The 20,737-nt window shown below is 38.9% G+C and overlaps 2 protein-coding genes across 6 annotated transcripts in view; one reads left to right on the forward strand and one right to left on the reverse strand.

Moving 5' to 3' along the window:
* Positions 1–2,383, reverse strand: part of LOC139471655 (pleckstrin homology domain-containing family M member 1-like) — a 53,181-nt gene extending 50,798 nt beyond the window's left edge. For all 4 annotated transcript variants that reach the window (XM_071254080.1, XM_071254082.1, XM_071254079.1 and 1 more), the window contains exons 1-2: positions 2,293–2,383; positions 733–859 (exon numbers count right to left, since the gene is read on the reverse strand). In XM_071254080.1, the coding sequence (XP_071110181.1) occupies positions 733–859; positions 2,293–2,326 (161 nt within the window). In that variant the 5' untranslated portion in view covers positions 2,327–2,383. The remainder of the gene's footprint in view (positions 1–732; positions 860–2,292) is intronic.
* A 5,719-nt stretch (positions 2,384–8,102) lies between these two features.
* The window catches only part of LOC139471618 (echinoderm microtubule-associated protein-like CG42247), a 95,947-nt gene continuing 83,312 nt past the window's right edge, over positions 8,103–20,737 (forward strand). For both annotated transcript variants that reach the window (XM_071254006.1, XM_071254005.1), the window contains exon 1: positions 8,103–8,274. In XM_071254006.1, the coding sequence (XP_071110107.1) occupies positions 8,251–8,274 (24 nt within the window). In that variant the 5' untranslated portion in view covers positions 8,103–8,250. The remainder of the gene's footprint in view (positions 8,275–20,737) is intronic.

Here is a 20,737-nt window from a genome sequence, read left to right on the forward strand (position 1 = left end):
ATGTAATAACCCAATTAAAATAGAAACCTTCAAGTAAAAACTCAATTGCTCAAAAAGTTATTTGGAGCTCTGGAGGAGAGCCAATTTCCATTCCTGGTTACAGTGTAGAACCTGTAGGCACTCCGTGTCAGAATGCCCAGCAACCTATGTTTGCCGTAAGAGGTGACCAAATGGATTGGGTGGTCGGGTTCAGTTACATGATTCATAATGCATGTCATCATACACTGACAGGGTGGATCGTTGTTCATAATATCAGTCACTGGATTGTCTGGTCCAGACATGATTATTCACAGACTGCAGCCATACATATTAGCTGGACTATTGGTGCATGCGGCGTCAAAAGAAATTAAAAAATTCAATATACTGAGGTCTGTATCACAACAATAAATGTGGCAATATTGCAATATACATTCCAACACAAAACATGAAATTTAATATTCATTCTCAGAAATACCCCTCTGTAATTAGTTTCTTTGCAGGAATTTCCAGCATTTGTCAAATTTGGAGAAAATTCTTTTTAAGTCTATAGTATACTATGCTGATAAAAGTATTGAGTCAACACAGCCTTATTCATGTTATTGGCTGACACAAATATATATTTATTTTCACAATGTTCAAATACGAATTGGTTAAAATGGTTTACCAAACAATGAAAAACATGAAATATATAAAGTTTGGCTTTGTTATCCATGTTTACAAATGTGGATTTACTGAAAAAGTAAAGAAACAAACCTGTAGATGGGAACTTCATTTTCATCATTGGTATGTCTGTGCTGGAGGACTTTGAGAACTTTAGAGAACTCCTTGCTGATGTTGCGTTTGAGTTTGGTCTCGTGGATGACTTCCTGCTGAGAGGGCCCTGAAGAACGTGTAAGATGGCACATGTATATTGTCTATCCATGTAACACTGTTTTTTCGTGGAACAAAGACTGATTTGAAACAGTGCATCAGCATTCAGCATAATATTGGGATTTGTCGCGTGCAGGCAAAAACAGCACCACAGCAAAACAGCACTGATTTCTCTGGCGAAAACGTCACCGCATTTGGTGAAAACAGCAACTATGTGACCGGCGAAAACGGCCCCTCTATATTTAATAACGATAAGAACGATTTATGTAGTAGTATATCTGCATGATCTGATTTATGTTATTTGTTACATATTATTTGATGTATTTACATGTTATTTCCTGTTTTCCAGTTGTTCACAGATAACTACATACATTCACTCATATACAGTTCTTCACCATGGTCACAGTTTTCATCTTCATCACAGTTTACAATATTGGCCCACCGAGCATTGTGATAGTAGCTGACTCAGGGGGCTAATTTCTAATGTAAACATGTTTTAACATTTCACTATTATTGGTGTTTGGAAGAGACGATGTGAGTTTCATTTATTTTACCAAGGTAAAAAAAAAATAGGGTGCCGTTTTCGCTTGAGGCGAGGTGATGTTTTCGCCAATCGGTGCCATCTTGCTGAGGTGCCGTTTTAGCTTTAACCCGATTTGTCATGTGACTCATGTCCATGTTTTTTTTTAAAAAACTTGTCTTACTGGGCAGCTGACCACATGCACCCTCATCAATCATGCAAAAAAACAATCTAAAACCCAAGCTCAGACAATCACACTGCAGGCACAATCCTTGTATCACTGCTTCTTTATAATGATGATAATGACATTACACAGACTATATCTGTCCAGATATCATGTATATATGCTTCGACTATCAATACATAAAGACATAAGCAGGTGTGGTAATTCCTATCAGAGCAGTGATACTAGAGCCTGTGGTTGACGTTAGTGACTGGAAAGTGGAATACACAGGACTGCATACACACGTTACAAATGGCATTGTTACGATGTGACATTTGTTGACTTTTGTAAATCCTTTTATTATCATGATTATCGTTTCTCCCCATACACAAAGAAGTGAACTTTATGATGCATTTGTTTAATCTATAGTTTCCACAACTGAAACGTAAATATGGTCAACTGAACTAGGCTAAAAGTTTGAAGTTAAATTATCAAGCTGCTCAGATTGCTATTAATAACTCCTAAAAAATATACAAACAAAACTGAAACCATCGAGAACAATGACAAGTGACACCATCTGACCTCTGGTCTACTTCGTGCGTCATTCTTAGATTCAGTCAGTCAGCTGATCGATCATGCTTCTGAATCTGAATGTTTCAACTTCCCGTTCACTGTTCAGACTGTGTTAAAACAACGAGACTCGTATAATCGCTTGAGTTGACTGGATGAAACGTTTAAATATTGCTGTAATTAGTCGTACCTTTCTTCTTGAACATATTCATTTGGGATAACATGAGACTGCCCCTTATCCAGTGGGTGTTATGTTATTTCCATCATGTGTTTGTAAACAGTATAGATGGCGTTGTAATGCTGAGCTGTGTCATTCTTCCGGTTGGGATAGCCTTCGTTTCGCATTTTCTTCTGCTGTTGCAAATATTGCTATTTATGTAGACTTGAAAAACACATTTCCAATAACGGGACAAGAAGTGTAGCAAATAGTTCCAATATTACGTGTTGGTCCAAAATAACTTCATGCCATATATGGGGACTTATTTAATTAATATTGCAATAAATCACTAAAAACGCGTGTCTTACTTGCGCGACTTTTATGTGTCACTCAATATGTATATTATGTAAGTAATTTGGTTATTTCATCAGTGCATTCAAAAGGACATTTGTCAATACATGCTGCTAGTAATTAAATAAGACAAGGAAGTAATGTTTTCTTTGTTGGGCTTGAACTACACTTTTTATGAAAGAACTGATCATGAACCATCCAATTTCAAAATATTACTTGAAATAGCTGTTTGGTGTTTTATTAATTTAAAAAAAACGATTTTGTTGTTCTCTTCTTGAAAAGGACACAGATCTGAATTTAAAAAAAAAATCGCCATTAGTCCTGACTACTACAAGCAGCTACACACATACACGTGCATGCACGTCGCTATACATAAGTGCAATAATCTTCGACGCGACGTTAAACCCCATTTTACCTCATTACGCCGCCTTCAGCAATATTCCAGCAATACAACACCAATAGACACCAAAAATAGGCTTCACACAGTGGAACAATATGGGGAATCGAACCCGGGTCTTCGGCGTGACCAGCGAACGCTTTTTCAACTTGACTACTCCGCCTACATAGAAGGTACATAAACGCTATAGCTGAGGGGCCGATGGACAAGGAATTCATTCAAGGAATATCGCACACCTTATTATATACAGGAATGTCCTGTGCATGCTTTTATCCGAATCTGTAAGAATACCACAGTTAGGCATTCATCCATGTCGTTCATGTTTTACATTCATCGAAAAATAGCAGACGACATAAAACAAACTTTTGGAGTTATTCCCCCCTGGATCTATTTCATACGGAAAATATCGTAAATATCAGCAGAAAGGCGTCTTACATGATTCATTCCAGTTACAAAATTGCGGTTGGTATGTTGCAAATGTACTGCCAATAGTTCGGCAATTCGAGCTGGGAACATAAGAAATGTACCTTTCGTGTAAGGGCGTTACATTGAAAAAGCAAAATGGGCCTCAGCTACTCAGAATCTGGCATTCGTGTGTAAGGTAAGATACCACGAATTGCACCCCACCCCTTCAGCCAATCATAGCATAGATGTAGATAAAATACATGGTGAAAAATCAAAGTTTGGACACGAATATTAAAATAGTTAGATTTCATTTCATATTTCATTTTTTTAAATTCGAGGTTAATGAAACCGGATGTTTTCTCTATGGGACCCCGAAAAGTGATATGTGTACACACAGCGAACTTGAAGTAAAAACCAAAATGAAGGTTGCGTACCACTTAAAGCGATTATCTACACATACGGAGACGAACATAATGACTGAAGCGTTCATAAAATATAAACCATTTCCTGCACTTGCGGGTTTTGACAGCGAGTGAGTTAAAATTGAACGTCGCATCAGCATTATTTCAGCCATACAGCGACGACGTGTTATGACAGAACGAACAATGGTATATTTAAGAATGATATATACGAGGGCGCCAAGCGTAAGGTTTTCAGAAATACATACTTTTGTTTTATTCAAACGACCCTTCTTTGTATCCTATTGGTATGTGGTAACACGATCAAAGACGTGAACGCCCTCATAACAAAGAAACACGGACCTGGAACAGTCTATTATTGTCAGACGTCTACCAATTTGGTGAAACCTCGGAACATAATCGGAATAATAGGTTCCTGGCGTGCCCAAGGGACGCAACTGTGCACAACAGATTTGCAGCGCCGTGAACAACTTAAAATACAAATACAATTTATTTACCTTAACTGCCTCATCCGACATGCTTTAAACCAATATATCTTTATCCAGTACCAAAATTAGTTTTGCACATCTGGAATCCTGGTTATCATTAACGGTTTGTTGAGTACTCAATAAAGTTAACCCACATCGCGAACCCCGTTAGGTTCTATCCCTCAGGGACCGGGCTAGAATAGGACTGTACCAACCTATGCGTGTCATAAGACATATCTTTTTTAGACTGGCCGATTGCATGCGTGTGATCATATTCTAAAAGGTTTGGGAAGGTGCTCATTATATCAACCATTTGTTCGCAGGTCAAGAATCGATTATCAACCATGAATAGCAGCCAGCAAGAATAGGTTAATTGTGTTTTAAAAAAATGACGTTTACCTTTTGCCCCAGCTTTAGCCCAGCCAGTGGTGTTGAGTGTTCAGAACATGCATCCGAAGCGAAGTTTTGTTTGTTTGCTTGTGCAGATACAGGTTTAACGTCGCACTCAACAATATTAAATCTATATGAGGTAAGTCTGTAAATAATCGCGCCTGGACCAGACAATCCAGTGATTGATATCATGAGCATCGATTCGCGCAGTTGGGATACGATGACATTCATTAACCAAGTCAGCGAGCCTGACTATCCGATCGCCTCTGAGCACAAGCATTGGTTGCTGAAAACATCTTCTAACCGGATCTTTCACAAAGTAATCTTAGTGCAATGATGGTCGTAACTTGCATACCTTAGCATTGACTTATGGTAGTCTTAGCGATAACATCACATTGTGCAAGTGGACATTGTGATTTGGCGTAAATGATCCACACAGACAATAAAGTACTGACGTAAATCTATAAATACTGACATTGTGGCACTATCGACTTTAATAGACACAGGACTGTCCAGATTGACGATGGCGTTGTCTACTCCAAGCTGCATGTGTAAGAACCAGATCCCGGTTAGTTCAAGTCCCCATGCATATGCTGTTCGTAAGTGGCGACTTAATGGATCGGTGGTTAGACTCAATGACTCAGTTGATAACGTGTCATCGTACCTCGACGACTCATAACATTAATCACTGGATTGTCTGGTCCAGACTGGATTATGTTCAGACCACCCTGATTGAGACGGCGTTAACCAACAAACAAACACAGTCTGTAATGCTAGGGTTTTTTTAGAACGCAAGGGCGGTTATAATAGTGAAACGTGAACTCATTATTATATAGTTAAAACAGATTGATGCATATTATGAAGAAATAAGAATGTAAATATTGTGAAAGATTTTATTCAATTTAGGATATGTTATACGAAGTATCTAGGAACACCTACCACTGTTCAGTCCATTTAACCGTCTCTCAACACATTAGTTAAGGCTGTCAAGCCTCTAGGCGTATCTCGATCTTAAGAATATCCAGATGCTTATTTGCAAAGCAATTATAGAAATAATTCGTATAAGGAGGACCTATGTCATTAGAAATTCCATTTACAGTTCACAGTAATTACCTGGCCTGTCGTTTCATAGGTAATTATTAGTCCGATGATATAATTATTTTTACTGATTTTTGTGTTCCGATCGATGATGGTGCACTTCGTAGCAGGAGAGACATGGTAATGACATTCAGCATTTGTTGGGAAATTCCAATCTGCCAACAGAGGGCGCTGCCAGGCTTGACGGAAATAGTCGAACGTGAGATTGGGTGGAATCCGCCATATCTTTGTACGGTAAAAGAGATTATTATACACGAATGTGTTCCATACCTATATTTAACAAACGAGGGATAGAATAATGTCTGATTCTGGAACGATTTTGTGATGTTGATATCACACCCAGACGGATTAACGCGTTCTTTATTGTGTATAATTTAGGTTACTGTACAGCGTCGAGAAATGTCTGCTTGTTAACTCGATCACATGTACATTACTACAGACTGACTGGCGAATCACTATGCTACCCCATCGCCCAAGTACATCAATGGTCGGATGCTTACAGTACGTCACCTGGCTGCTGTCACCGCATCCTACTTTGCGAGGATCGATGCTCATACCTTCAACCATCGGTTTGTCGGGTCCAGACTCGATAATTTGCAGGCTGCCGTGATATAGCTGGAATATTGCCGACGGCCGCATATTCCACCTCACGTCATTGATATAAAAGAAAGGACATTGATGGGGGCGGCAAGGGTAAGGCGCCGAGATTCGCTGTTCAGAGTCAGAGTTGCGTCCCTTGGGCATGCCAGAAACCTATGGTTGTTGGTTCGAATCCTGGTTCGCCCCGAATATGTTTCTAGGTTTGTCAGCACCATATCCGAGCTCGTGGGTTTCACCGAAGTGATAAACGTCTGAGACCTGCATCACTTGGGGCTTTCCTCCCACATTAAGCTGACACGCCGTGATATAACTGGAACACTGTTAAAAGTGGTGTTACACCCAACTCACTCACTACTTTACTACCACAGCGAAATCAATACATACCAATTTTCTTGGAATAGAAAATCCTTAAATGTACATTTCCGTGGGTGTTTTGTGTTTTTTGGGGGGTTGCTTTGACGTTATCATACACATAAAATATTTATCTGATTCGGCAAATTCCTACCCGACTCTCTGTTGACAATATTGCATGAGTTCAATGGAATATTGAAACAGGGACGTTCAAATCATAAGACTTCATTAACACCAAACAAGAAAATTGTGATATCAATAAAAAATATATATTGGTAATTAGTTCCGTTAGTAACTCCCGACTTAAGGCTTCTGTGTGACCACCCACTCCGCAGGCAAAGAAATCGATGATAGAACAATACAAACAGTTTGTACAGTAGACTATTAACAACAAGTCGGCCTCGGTGTATCTGTATCAAAGTTGTATTTGTTCATTGATTGATTGATTGATTGATTGATTGATTGATTGATTGATTGACTGACTTACGAGAATGTTTCGGTACATATTGCTAATTTTAACAAAATCAATATTTGTATACATTTACATGCATGGCAATGCATATAAGAGTATACATACGTATGTGTAGATGTTCAAGTTGAAATTCATAATATGAAAACACATTCGTGTATACACATTGGAAAATCTGCATGGATACTGAAATATTATATGTAAGTATTTTAAGATTCCAATAACACCAAATAACTAGTTGCTGATTAAAGATATGAAATCGAACTATTTTAATCGGTTATTAATTTAATCGAAGTAATTTTATGAATCTTAACTATACAAATACGTGTACATGTTCATATTCATTGTATTTTCATGTAAGTTTTCGTGATAACCGCTCTCACAAAGATTTATATAGAGCTGCTATATACGTGTATGTTCTTTATCCAAAGCAGGTTATTTGCATATAAATACATAAACCAAACTTGAAATAAATAAGGATAAATGATATGGTCTCTTCCCTTTGATCCGTGACGAGTAGCAAATTGTCTGTAATTTTCCAAGCGCGAACCAAGAAAGAAAACTTCAGAGGCATTGTCCCTCGTTGTGCGTCCTGTGAATGAATTCAGTTTGTTTGGCTGGAGATATTGAAAACCGACCGTCCTAGCTTTTACACAAGCCGATATGCTGAACAGAATGAAGCCAAACTTACACTGTCCCCTATTGTCGAGAGTCCCAGCGAAAGGCTATGGGCGAGATTCCTTGTTGGCCGAGTAAGTCGTTTCGACACAGGACCTGACAATGGTTGCCAAAGGCGTACGTTTTAAACCTTTGGTATGAGGGCAGGCATTTACTTCAGCGAATAACAGCGAGAAATACCCCCCAACCATGAGACGCAAATGGAGTATACCGCGGATTCGATGTTTCATTTTTTGTGTGAATTTTTTGTTCGTTAATCCGTGTTGATTTTGGATTATCTGTGTTGATGTTGGATAATCCCTTATACGTGTGGCTGTGTCTACAGTGGGGATATATATTCAATGCGTGACTCATCACAACGACAAAATGCCCGCGGCAAGATCCACAAACGTAAGTATACCTATGTCAATACTCCAGCCCCTAGACAAACATAACGTCAAGTGATAAACGTTTTATTCCTGAATAGGACGATTAACCTATGTTGAGAAGGATGTTTTTTCTCTGTTTTGTGGTGTTTGTTTTTATCAACCAGATACCTTTATAGACGTTTTAACCACTAAGAATATTCCAGTTGAAAGTGAGGAGTAAAAAGTTATGGTTACGCCAGAAGGTAAGTCTTTATACTGTGTGCTATTTTGTTATATTATGAACAAGGTGCGAAGGTGTGTCCGGCAAGCCTTTTCTGCCTTAATTTGATCGAGAACATTTTAAATATTCGCTGGTAGGTTTATTTTGATACTTGCACACTTCAAAGGATAACCCACATAAATGACTCGACTGTTTACATAAATTCTTTGATACTTGTCTTATTGCAATATTTCATCTTCATTGCGGCTGTCATTGTTTTCATAAACAGTCCCCACTTCACCAAAGTAATCATATTCACCCCGTTTTCAGGGTGACCCCCATGTGCGTTCTAGTAAACACGATGTCATACTTACGTCCGCTCCAGTCAGCTTGTACACTGAGACGACACGTGTTCTTCACGTTCAATCTGAAGCGTTGTGTTTTCAAGATTCGTGTAGAGGCATGTGAATGTCTGTCGTTATTTGATGTGTGTGGCAGTAACTGCAATAAGTACAGGGGTAAATAATGTTTACAAACGTCACTGACAAAACTATTTTCTTTGTTTGATGTTCCACTCTCGCAACTAGACATCACCCACCATCCCTACTGTCCTGCTCTCAGTTAATACGAACACCTTGCTTGCCCTACTCTCATGTCGATTCCTTTGAATACTTATCAACATCAGAACTTTATCCACCCTCATCAAAGTCTCGACCCCTCCCATCAATCTTCAATATCTCGACCTTATCCATCCCAATCTACATCTCGACATCTCCCATCAATCATCAATGTCTCAACGTTATCCATCCTCATCAATATCTCGACCTTATCCATCCTAATCTACATCTTGACATCTCCCATCCTCGTCAGTATCTCTACCTTAAGCATCCCAATCTACATCTCGACATCTCCCATCCTCGTCAGTATCTCTACCTTAAGCATCCCAATCTACATCTCGACATCTCCCATCAATCATCAATGTCTCAACGTTATCCATCCTCATCAATATCTCGACCTTATCCATCATCATCAATATCTCGACCTTATCCATCCTCATCAACATCTCGACCTTTACCGTCACCATCAACACCTCGACCTTTACCGTCACCATCAAAATATCTGCCTTATCCACCCCCATCAACATCTCGACCTTAAGTATCCTCATCAACATCTCGACCTTATGTATCCTCATCAACATCTCGACCTTATGTATCCTCATCAACATCTCGACCTTTACCGCCATCATCAACATCTCGACCTTATCCACCCTCATCAACATCTCGACCTTAAGTATCCTCATCAACATCTCGACCTTGTGTATCCTCATAAACATCTCGACCTTTACCGTCACCATCAACATCTCGACCTTCACCAGCATCATCAACACCTCAACCTTTACCGTGACCATCAACATACTCGACCTTATGTATCCTCATCAACATCTCGACCTTTACCGCCATCATCAACATCTCGACCTTATCCACCCTCATCAACATCTCGACCTTAAGTATCCTCATCAACAACTCGACCTTGTGTATCCTCATCAACATCCGACCTTTACCGCCATCATTAACATCTCGACCTTATCCACCCTCATATACATCTCGACATCTTCCATCAATCAACACCATCTCTACCTTATCCGCCTTCATCAACATATCGACCTTATCCATCCTCATTAAAATCTCTACCTTATCCACCCTCATCAAAATCTCGAACTTATCCACCCTTATCAAAATCTCTACCTTATCCACCCTCATCAAAATCTCGAAATTATCCACCCTCATCAAAATCTCTACCTTATCAACCCCACCCTCATCAAAATCTCTACCTTATCCATCCTCATCAAAATCTCGAACTTATCCACTCTCATCAAAATCTCGAACTTATCCACCCTCATCAAAATCTCAAACTTATATCCACCCTCATCAAAATCTCGAACTTATCCATCCTCATCAACATCACGACCTTTACCGCCATCATCAACACCTCGAAATTATCCATCAAATATCGACCTTTACCGCATCATCATTTTCTCCTCCAATCACCCCGAACTTCCACTTCCACTTCCACCCACCATCTCGACCTCGCCCTTCTTGTGACTCCTACCCACCCTCCCTCACCTCTCACCTCTGTTTCAGTAACATATCACTATGCTTCATCGTCTCAAGAAAACATCGCTTCAATGCTTCATATCTTACTCATATAATTACGTTTAAATGTTAATTCAAATGTACTTCGCAGTTTTTACACAAGGACATTAATTGATTAGCTCATACTAACTAGATAGCTTGTAGAGCTCTGACACCGTACAGTGACGTGCCCTTTCTCTGTTTAAGCACTAGCTGGTGAGTTGGATGTCTTCGTTTCTGAACATTTGTGACACAATATGACTGACATTGGGGATTTCTGAACATCTGGATAAAGTCTACCCATGTGCAAAACCATGAACATGATACGTGTTCGACCTTATCTTTAAAAGTCTTTAACAGTTGTTTCCAGACTTAAATTTATGAAGACGATCCTCACACTTTCATTAAACGATCCTTGAAATCTTCTGAACCTGTTTGTCCAATGGTAGCTTTTCTTTGGATTTTAAAGGAAGAAAGTGCAAGTTACATTATACCAGTGTTCGTGGGTTTCACCGAAGTAGCAAACGTCTGAGACCTTCATCACTCTCCCCCAACATTTGTGAGTGAGTGAGTATGGTTTTACGCCGCTTTTAGCAATATTCCAGCAATATCACGACGGGGGACACAAGAAATGGGCTTCACACATTGTACCCATGCCGGGAATCAAACCCGGGTCTTCGACGTGACGAGCGAACGCTTTAACCAGTAGGCTACCCGACCGGCCCTCCCCCAACATTAAGCTGACATGGCGTGATATAACTGCAATACTGTTCACAACCCACATCATTTACTCACAAGCTCACTGAATAGCTACCAATGCTATGGACACTTTTGATGTCTTAATAATTCTTTTCAGATGTTTACCACATTGTATCTATTTGGCTGTCCGAGAGTACGACAATAACCTCATCATTCTTTGTCTTTTATCATTGGACGAAATATATCGTTTCTATGGGGCATCAATATTTTACCAAAGCAATCCGACTTACTCATTTGTCAAACTGTCAATGTGCGCTACCATGATGTTAACAAATGTGTTGATCTTGGCAATTGACCAAACATGCATTAAAGCAAACAAACGATCTGTCAAAACCCAATGAAAGTGTCGTTAATATGGAACGGAAATTAATTAACGACCACAAGCCAAGCAAACTTGCAATTAGACACGCAAATACGCGCTCGAACAACATTTTATAGATGTAATGTGTCAGATGACAGATCCCTATGTGATTAAGGTCCACATGTGATACAACAGGTGATTTCATTCGAGGGATAAATATGGTGTTATATTTTAAAGTTTAAATGTTTATGTCTATTAGTCCAACATTTTATTATAAATTGCACTAGGTTTACAAATCAATACAAATTACTGCGCAGCAATTACAATTACATTGGCAGTGGTGATGGCAATACAGTCAGTGATAATAATATTCACCTAGCAGCAAGGTTGGTCAAGCTTCCAAATTAGGCCTAGGCTGGATATCCAGGGTGAAATGTAATCTTCACACAACCTCTGGTCTGGATGTAATGTGAGATATAATGTGAGATCACAGAGGCATGCTCTTGCCCCATTGTATAGTCTAAATATCTTCCAGAAGGTTTTATACACTGCTGGATTAGTCTCTCTGTTCTGAAAACATTCCAGATAAATACAGTAACTTCCACACTACTGCTTACATTAGATAGTACTACATTCCTGACATCTAATAATGGTCAAAACAATGCTACGAGCTTCTACTGAATCTCAACAGAAACATTAGTACAATAACAACACTGTTTAACATTACAGTAAACTACGTTCATATCGAACACGCTTATAACGAACTTACTTTTTTGTCCAGACTATTTGCTGTAGTTATGCTGTATATATGCTTTTAACGAACTACGGTTATAACGAACTAAAATTAGTGGTCCATTTGAGTTCGTTATAATCGTAGTTTACTGTATATTACACAGCCAAACGCTGTAGTTAGAACAGAATGTTCATGATATGTATACATGTCTTGTTAGTTACCAAAACACGAATGTAGATCTTTGAAATGAAGAGTTACCAAAACACGAATGTAGATCTTTGAAATGAAGAGTTACCAAAACACGAATGTAGATCTTTGAGATGAAGAGTTACCAAAACACGAATGTAGATCTTTGAGATGAAGAGTTACCAAAACACGAATGTAGATCTTTGAAATGACGAGTTACCAAAACACGAATGTAGATCTTTGAAATGAAGAGTTACCAAAACACGAATGTAGATCTTTGAAATGAAATGTTTAAATGATATACTCCCAGTGCCAAATCTGAACTGATAGCAATTCATCACTTATGGCCTATTTTGCTTTCTTTTTGGAGTTTGTAGTTTACTAAAAACCACAGGAGTGTCTGGGTCGATGGAAGGCCAACAGGCAACACGGACTTCGTGTTATGTACGGGACAAATCGATTAACTGTAAAGAATGGAAACTCGAATGAAGGAAGATACTTTCTTCGTGAATAATACAATCATGATCAATAGTTAGAAGTCAAATATTTATTCCGATATTTGTATGGGAGAAGGATATAATTGACTTCGAGGAGTTGGCTATTGTCGCCGTGATATAGCTGAACAAGTAACATGGTTTAAGAGTTAGGACCACGGACTCATTTCGTAACCAGAGCAATTAACGGAGCATTTCAACAATTGGCGTTTTGCCATAGATGTTTGGACAATATCTTTGCTATAGAACACGTTTACTGTATTTTACTTCTGGAATTAAGGTAACCTAGAGTGCAATATTCACATTGTTTTTCCCCTGTATTGATTGTCTCTGCTCAGATATTTACTCACCAGAATGGCATTATTAACATAAGCACGTGCACATTTATTCACAAAAACAGTGATTTTTTTACCACAATGTAAAATACCAATACCAATCCTCAGGCGAAATCTGTTTTGTGAAAGTGTAAATTCTTGTTGTAAAGACTCATTGATATGAATATGAATTATGCCTCCTTCTGGAGAATATAATCCATCTACAAAAGTACAAGTATATGTTACTATAAAGCAGGTTCCTACTATCATAGCGCAAATATCAATGCAGTCAGGAGGGTTATATTGAATCGATGTGCATGTCTGGTTGTGTAATTGCATTTTCGTGGTGGACAGATATGTTATTGATTATAGCGAATTAATTTGACAAAATGACTATGTAAACTTTGGACGAATATGTGACTCACCATTTGATATATGTCAATAGTCAATATCCCGAATATTGATGATGATGCATTATCATCATGTTACCAGCTAAAGGAAACAGGAATGATGTAAGTCTCAATATTGCAGTTTATCAGGCGTTTTTCATTGGCCCAGATATATCATATTCTGATAAGAAATGTCTCAGCCTACGTTTCACGTTCACGACTGTAATCAGTTAAAGGCGGAATGCACGCTCGATCGCTGACGTCACATTCCGCGAAGCGATATCTTGTTCACCACGTGAATAGTAATCTGTCCCAAGCTAGCCTTCTCATATAGGAGGGTGTTTTTTATGATATATCTTTTTGAAAATTCACATATGGAGAACACACAAGACTTTAATTAATTCATTAATTTCTTTATTGACATGCGAGGGCACGGGTGGCCCAGTCGTCTAAGGCGACGCGATTCGATTATGATTGTGGGTTCGAATCCCGGTTCGCCCCGATTATGTTTCTAGGTTTGTAAGCACCATACCTATGCTCGTGGGTTTCACCGAAGTGGTAAACGTATAAGACCTGCATCACTTCGGGCTTTCCTCCCACATTAAGCTGACACACTGCGATATAACTGGAATAATGTTTTAAGCGGCGTCAAACCCAACTCACTCACTCACTCATTGACATGCTCTATAAAGACATTTGCAAATGCAAAGCATCTACTATACATTGATAAAATTGAATTACTGTAAAACGTTGAGGGTACGAGTATTTTCCCTAGTATGGTTTTAAATCCAGTTTCATTAGGATATCATACCGTGGACATTTAAGAAGGAAATGAAATTTATTCTCTCTCCCTGTGGTACATACATGACATATTCTGTCGCAGAAATAGAAACCTTGCTATGTTCCTGTGTCATATGATAACACACTAGAGGAAAGCCTAAACAAGATCTGAACATGTTTAGGAATGTTTTTAAATGCTAATCGGAATGCACATTTGGTCGTTCATCTAAACACGTTTTTGGTCTAAGCACATAGTTCACAGCCTAAACACCACCTAAACACAACATCCACATCATCTAAACATGTTTAGAATTTAAATATGTTTACATGTATAAACATTGTATATTATCGAGGAAACGGGTTTAGAACCAAACACGTTTAGCTGTGAAACACAGCCCTAAACATGTGAAGATCCTAAACATTTAACGCGTCACAATTATGGGACGCTTAGGTTTGCTTTAGAGTGCAGGGGCATAAATCAAAGACCATTCAATATTTTTTGTTTCATTTTGCGCGATCTTCCCTCGGGAAGATGACTCCACAGATATTCGTCAAGCCATGAACTAGAGCCTTTTGCTATGTTGGAATATATTTTTTTTAAATTCGGCTTAAGGATATATGAGATTCCAACAAACGGATCTGGTGATGCCCCATTGGTCATCTCACACAAACACCTTCCTACTTTGATGGCGTAAGAAACCCGTCAGCTTGCAGCATATTAGTCAGATTTATGTTCAGTGTCATTGACTCTATAACACAATTCTCAGGTGAAATGCGTATCTCACGCTGATCGAATGCAGGCATCAAAGACATGACCTCAGTAGGGAATAACGCACAAAGGATAACACAGAAACACATGTATACATTACTGTTGTGGCAGCGTTGGAGTGGCACAAGGACATATGCAAATTAGATGTCACCTGCAGTAAACGTCGTTGAGAGACGTTTAGAAGTTGGAGTACTGAGTAAGGACAGGATATATGGATGAACAACTTCTTAACAATTAGGAGCTACGTTTCGGTGAAGGTTCTGACACCTTTATCAAGCAATATAACGGTGTTAGAACCTACACCGAAATGTCGCTCCTAATTGTAATAAATAAGTTGTTCATCCCTATGTCGTATCCTCACTTACACCTAAAGTTAAGTGGAAGTGTAATTTAAAAAAACAATCATTGCAAATGCCTACGCGTTGGATGACATCTAATAAATCTCTGTATTGTGTATTTTAGACCATCTGGTCTAAACGCACATACATCTCTGAATTTCAGAACTATTTGTTTATCAAAACAAGTGGGAAATGTATTATTGTTAAGATAGTGGTTGTCATAAAGTGTGTTCATTCGTTCAAAGCTATCAGTGTTGTCGATGGGTTGTCGATAGGATGTCAGCACAGAGTGGTATCAATTTACTGGCAACGTTGCAACATGAATTTCATATACGTCCTCACGCTGTTGCTAAAGGAATGGTCATGTGACAGTTAACGTTGTCGCCAATGCGCATGTATCTTTATGAAGGTCAAGGGCGGTACGACCTTAACGACCGTCTGTAGGTCAATACAGGATGAAAAAACATCCAAGGAAGCTTAATATTTTCATAGTTTCATGTACAAACATTCACAACCACATAAACAGTCATCTTTTCTCAAATACATCTGTACGCCACATAAAGAACTCCGTGGAGACAATGGAGAGACATTGTTTATACCGTACGCGTCTAGCGTTATAAGCGCACTTTCTAACCACACACCAGCATATGTACACATGTTTATGACCGGGACTTGTATTCATGGTCACAATACAGGCTAATGCTTCACATCCCCGAGACACTACGCCCCTTCACCTGACCATGGCGTGTGTGTAAGTGATTCGTTCGGATTTATTTATTTAACAATTCAGAGAAATAAAATACCACTTGTACCGTGATAAACATTAAATGTTTTAACAATATCGATACTGACATGTCAACAAAGCTGTGTATTGATCGTAAAGAATAAGGATTATGAAGGGTTACAACATTCAGTGACCGAAATAATGTTCTAAAATGGTTCTGATTGTATCAAATAATATTTACGTTGATTATTAAATCCTTGCCGTTACTTGGGGCGGTGGGGTAGTCTTGTGTTTAAAGCGTACGCTCGTCACGCCGAAGACCCAGACTGATTCCCCACATGGGTACAATGTGTGAAGCCCATTTCTGGTGACTCCCCCGCCGTGATATAGCTGGAATATTGCTGAAAGCGGCGTTAAACAATACTCACTCACTCTTGGCGTTACTGATTACAAAGCGTGTCAGGTCATTTTGAATTAAAAAAGCACAAAATTTCGCACCGTCCTGAAATATCAATGATAATGGCGGTTTATAATACGGTCATTTAAGAGAAACATCTGTGATAATGGTTGTTCCAAATATTGTTTAGTTTAAAAAGAAACAACTGAAAACATCCAAAAATGGCTCCCAAGGGATATATCGCTTGCGTGAGGTCAGGCGCTAGGATATATCGCTACAAAAAAATTGTAACAATGCTTGGCAGATCATCGGTTGTCATGACGTCAGAATCAAATGACGTCACTATACTCTGTCACTGATGCTGGTTAGCTGTACCTTACACTCAAGACACTTATTACTAATTACAAACTGAACAAGATGAAGAATGATTTGGAATGATAAATAAAATCTCACCTAAATATATCAAGACTCGTTGATAAAAGAAAAACTATCCCCGGCAATCGTCAGATATTGTAAGACACGAAGGTAAAAGTCTTTCAATAACCATGTTTTCATGTAAACCATATCAATTTACAAATCAGAGGTACAAAATAACAAACAAATGCCATTAGAAAAGTTTATTATTTTACAAGCAAAACGTGGCAATGAGGTCTGCAAGTTCAAGAAATAAACAAGAAACGTTTCAATGTTTTCTTCAATACCAATTTCATTTGACAGATAGCATTATTTGAGTGTAGACGCAATGTTTGCTGACAATGAATAAGTCAGCCAGCCATTGTGAACCCTGAGAGATATCGCCATTGTGTCTGTGATACAAAATGTCACGTCAATATTGCCGATGGAGGAATGTTGAGCAAAGCTAATCAATACACGAAATGGCATTACGCTGCTGGACTGTGGATCGAGGTAGATTAGGCGTGTTGTTTGTCAATAACGTCTGTTGGAATTATTGTCAGTGATGAATTATGTGCAGCTATATTACCCACAGGGTTAGAAATAAATGTTGATGATGACATGTGCACGAGTGCATGTACCACCACACGCGCACCGATGTATTCTTCACATCATCCGGACGACATTGTTGACTTCACTAGAATCTCATTATGACGTAAGGTCGGATTAATGTCAGACTAAAAATGACGTCATAGCTCCAAATTGCTGACGTCGTTTCACAATTGTGGTTTTCTAAGATGGCGGTCGTGATCAGTGCTTTTTTAAAAAGGGGAGCTCACAAAGGTTAAGAAATAATGGGTGATAGAGCAATTATTACACTCGCATGTGTGTCATACTGGTTTTATGAAACTCGTGTAAGATCTCCTCTATTATCCTCGCTCGGGAAATACAAGAATTCTGATAAACTAGTATGACACACGTGCTCGGATAATAATCCCTAAATAGTGTCAATTTACCCCACAAAAATAATAATACATACATAATGTCAATTGTCGTAGTTTGATAGATATGTTGTTCAGATGGATAGTGAGTGCATATTGTCAAGAACTTTGTCAAAAGTTGCAGACATATGTGTTAGAGATGGAATATACGCGTGTATTTTAAATAATGTTTACTAGGTTTCTCAAACGATGATTTCAAAAGCTGTGAATTCTTTCTTGTTAGCTAGATTTAATATACACAGATGTAAAGTAACTGTAAATGACAGTCACTTTAATATATTCCCAAAATATTTGTTACTAATTACAAATTACTGAAGAATGTCAAGTCACCCACTGCATCCAAGCTAAAAAACTGTTCTTGATGTAAATTAATAAATAGTTTCAAATTATTTACTTTTCACATGGAGACAACATCCCCTGATACGCCATCTCACCTTTAGTGTCCCCCGCCGTGCTATTGCAGGAATGTTGCCGGAAGCCGCGTAAAACCAGATTCAGTCAATGTCCACGTGGTATTGTACAGTGTTGTAAAAAACGTGGTATCATGGTATAATTAAAACGCTAAAAAAGAGAGAAAGAAAGAAAACATACATGGTTAGGTTCATAAACAAAATTTTATCATCACTGCAAATGTTATGGTATATAACGCGATGCTGTTCCCTGTTTCGTAACACAATCTGATTGAAATGAGATCTTAGTTCTCGCTACCGCTAAACAAAGGATCTACCTGTAGCGGTAGCTATTTTATGAGATTGTTCATCATTTGTGATTTATAGTTATTGGATAAAATGTTTATTTTCTTTTAGATTCGTTTATTCTCTTTTAGATTCGTTTATTCGTGTTTTACATTGGAAGAACATATGGTCTTAACTACATACATTTGATAAGCGGTTAAATATTATATATCTTTATAAGGCCATGAAAAATTAACCATTAGATTTTCATGCCCTACGGCCTCAATACGGAAGTCAAACCTTGCATCGTTTTTTCGCAGGTTACCTACAAACCACTTAAATAGTTCCATGTGTTGCCTTCTTTACGACCGCCTCCGTGGTCTAGTGGTAGAGCGTCCGCCCGGAGAGCGGAAGGTCCGGGGTTCGATCCCCGACCGCGTCATACCAAAAGACGTTAATAGATGGTACTTGTTGTTACCCTGCCTGGCGCTCGGCATTAAGGGGCTAAAAAAAGAACTGGTCGGCTCGGAGTCAGTATACTTTGTCTGAGTGGGGTATTAATGTTAAATTGTGCCATGGTATCTCAGTGAGCTAGCACTATAAATCGGCATCAGTCCGGACTAGTACAAGCAGCCACACAAACACACGTACACGCACGTCACTATATAAGTGAAAAAATCTTGGACGCGACGTTAAACCCCATTTCACCTCCCCACACCTCTTGATTTGATGAAATACACCCTGTCAGTAATACAGTGAATGAGAATGATTTTACGCCACTTTTCAGCAATATTCCAGCAATATCACGGCGGGGGACACCAGAAATGGGCTTCACACATTGAACCCACGGCGGGAATCGAACCCGGGTCTTCGATGTGACGAGCGAACGCTTTAACCACTAAGCTACCCGACCGCCCCTCGGTATAACAACCAATCATTAAAGCTTCATGTGAACCACAGCAGTTATCACGGACGCCCTGAACAATTTTAAAATATACAAAATGTTTCCCGCCTCACATTTATTTTGTTATTTATGTATCGTGACATTATGGCAGTCAAGTAAAACAGTTTTTAAAGATTTTCGTTAACATCTCCGGGGATTTGATGGAAAGTAAATGCACACATCATGTGACTTACGAATTATTCAGTTTCATTGATTCTAAATGCACACAAGGACTCTGTTTTCTCTCGAACAGGCACAAAACACGTTGGATCACTCCCATCGACAAACTGTTCTTCCAACCCGGAAACTTGGTGATGTTGACACACGAGGCATTATAATAATAGTCAACAAACAAAATGTCTCATTTCACTTAAGCTGCCATAACATCTGCTTTGCATCCTCGAGCAATTTTGTAATCCAAAGGAATAATTCAAGAACAGGAAGTTGCTGCAATTAATCAGAAAACAAATCGAACACCTCCCTTTTCATAATTCATCATTCCACAAAAAATGTATTCTGTCGACTGCTTCAACGTGTAGCGTACGTACAGGTTCGTGCATATTTGTGACATTGGTGACAGTGTCGATCAATCACTGTCAATGTATAGCAGAGTAATCACAAAGTATCGACTACCAGGAAATTGATACATCGTTGTCATCGATACTCAAATGGATGCTTGGACGGGTGAAATCAATGCTATAGACCGTAGGCTGGTGACAAGTTACTGCAGAATTATGGTCACTTTGATATCAGCGTCTTTGAGCTTCCAGGAAGGTCGGGGCGCGAGTTGCCCAGTCGTCTTGGGCGCCGCAATTCGCTGTGCAGAGTTGCGTCCCTTCGGCACACCGAGACCTATGATTGTGGGTTCGAAATACGATTCGTCCTATTATGTTTCTAGGTTTGTCAGCTCTATACACGTGTTCGTGGGTTTCACCGAAGTAGTAAACGTCTGAGACCTG

The sequence above is a fragment of the Haliotis cracherodii genome, unplaced genomic scaffold (assembly GCF_022045235.1).
Source record: "Haliotis cracherodii isolate W230 unplaced genomic scaffold, xgHalCrac1.p SCAF_23, whole genome shotgun sequence".
Taxonomy (NCBI): domain Eukaryota; kingdom Metazoa; phylum Mollusca; class Gastropoda; order Lepetellida; family Haliotidae; genus Haliotis; species Haliotis cracherodii.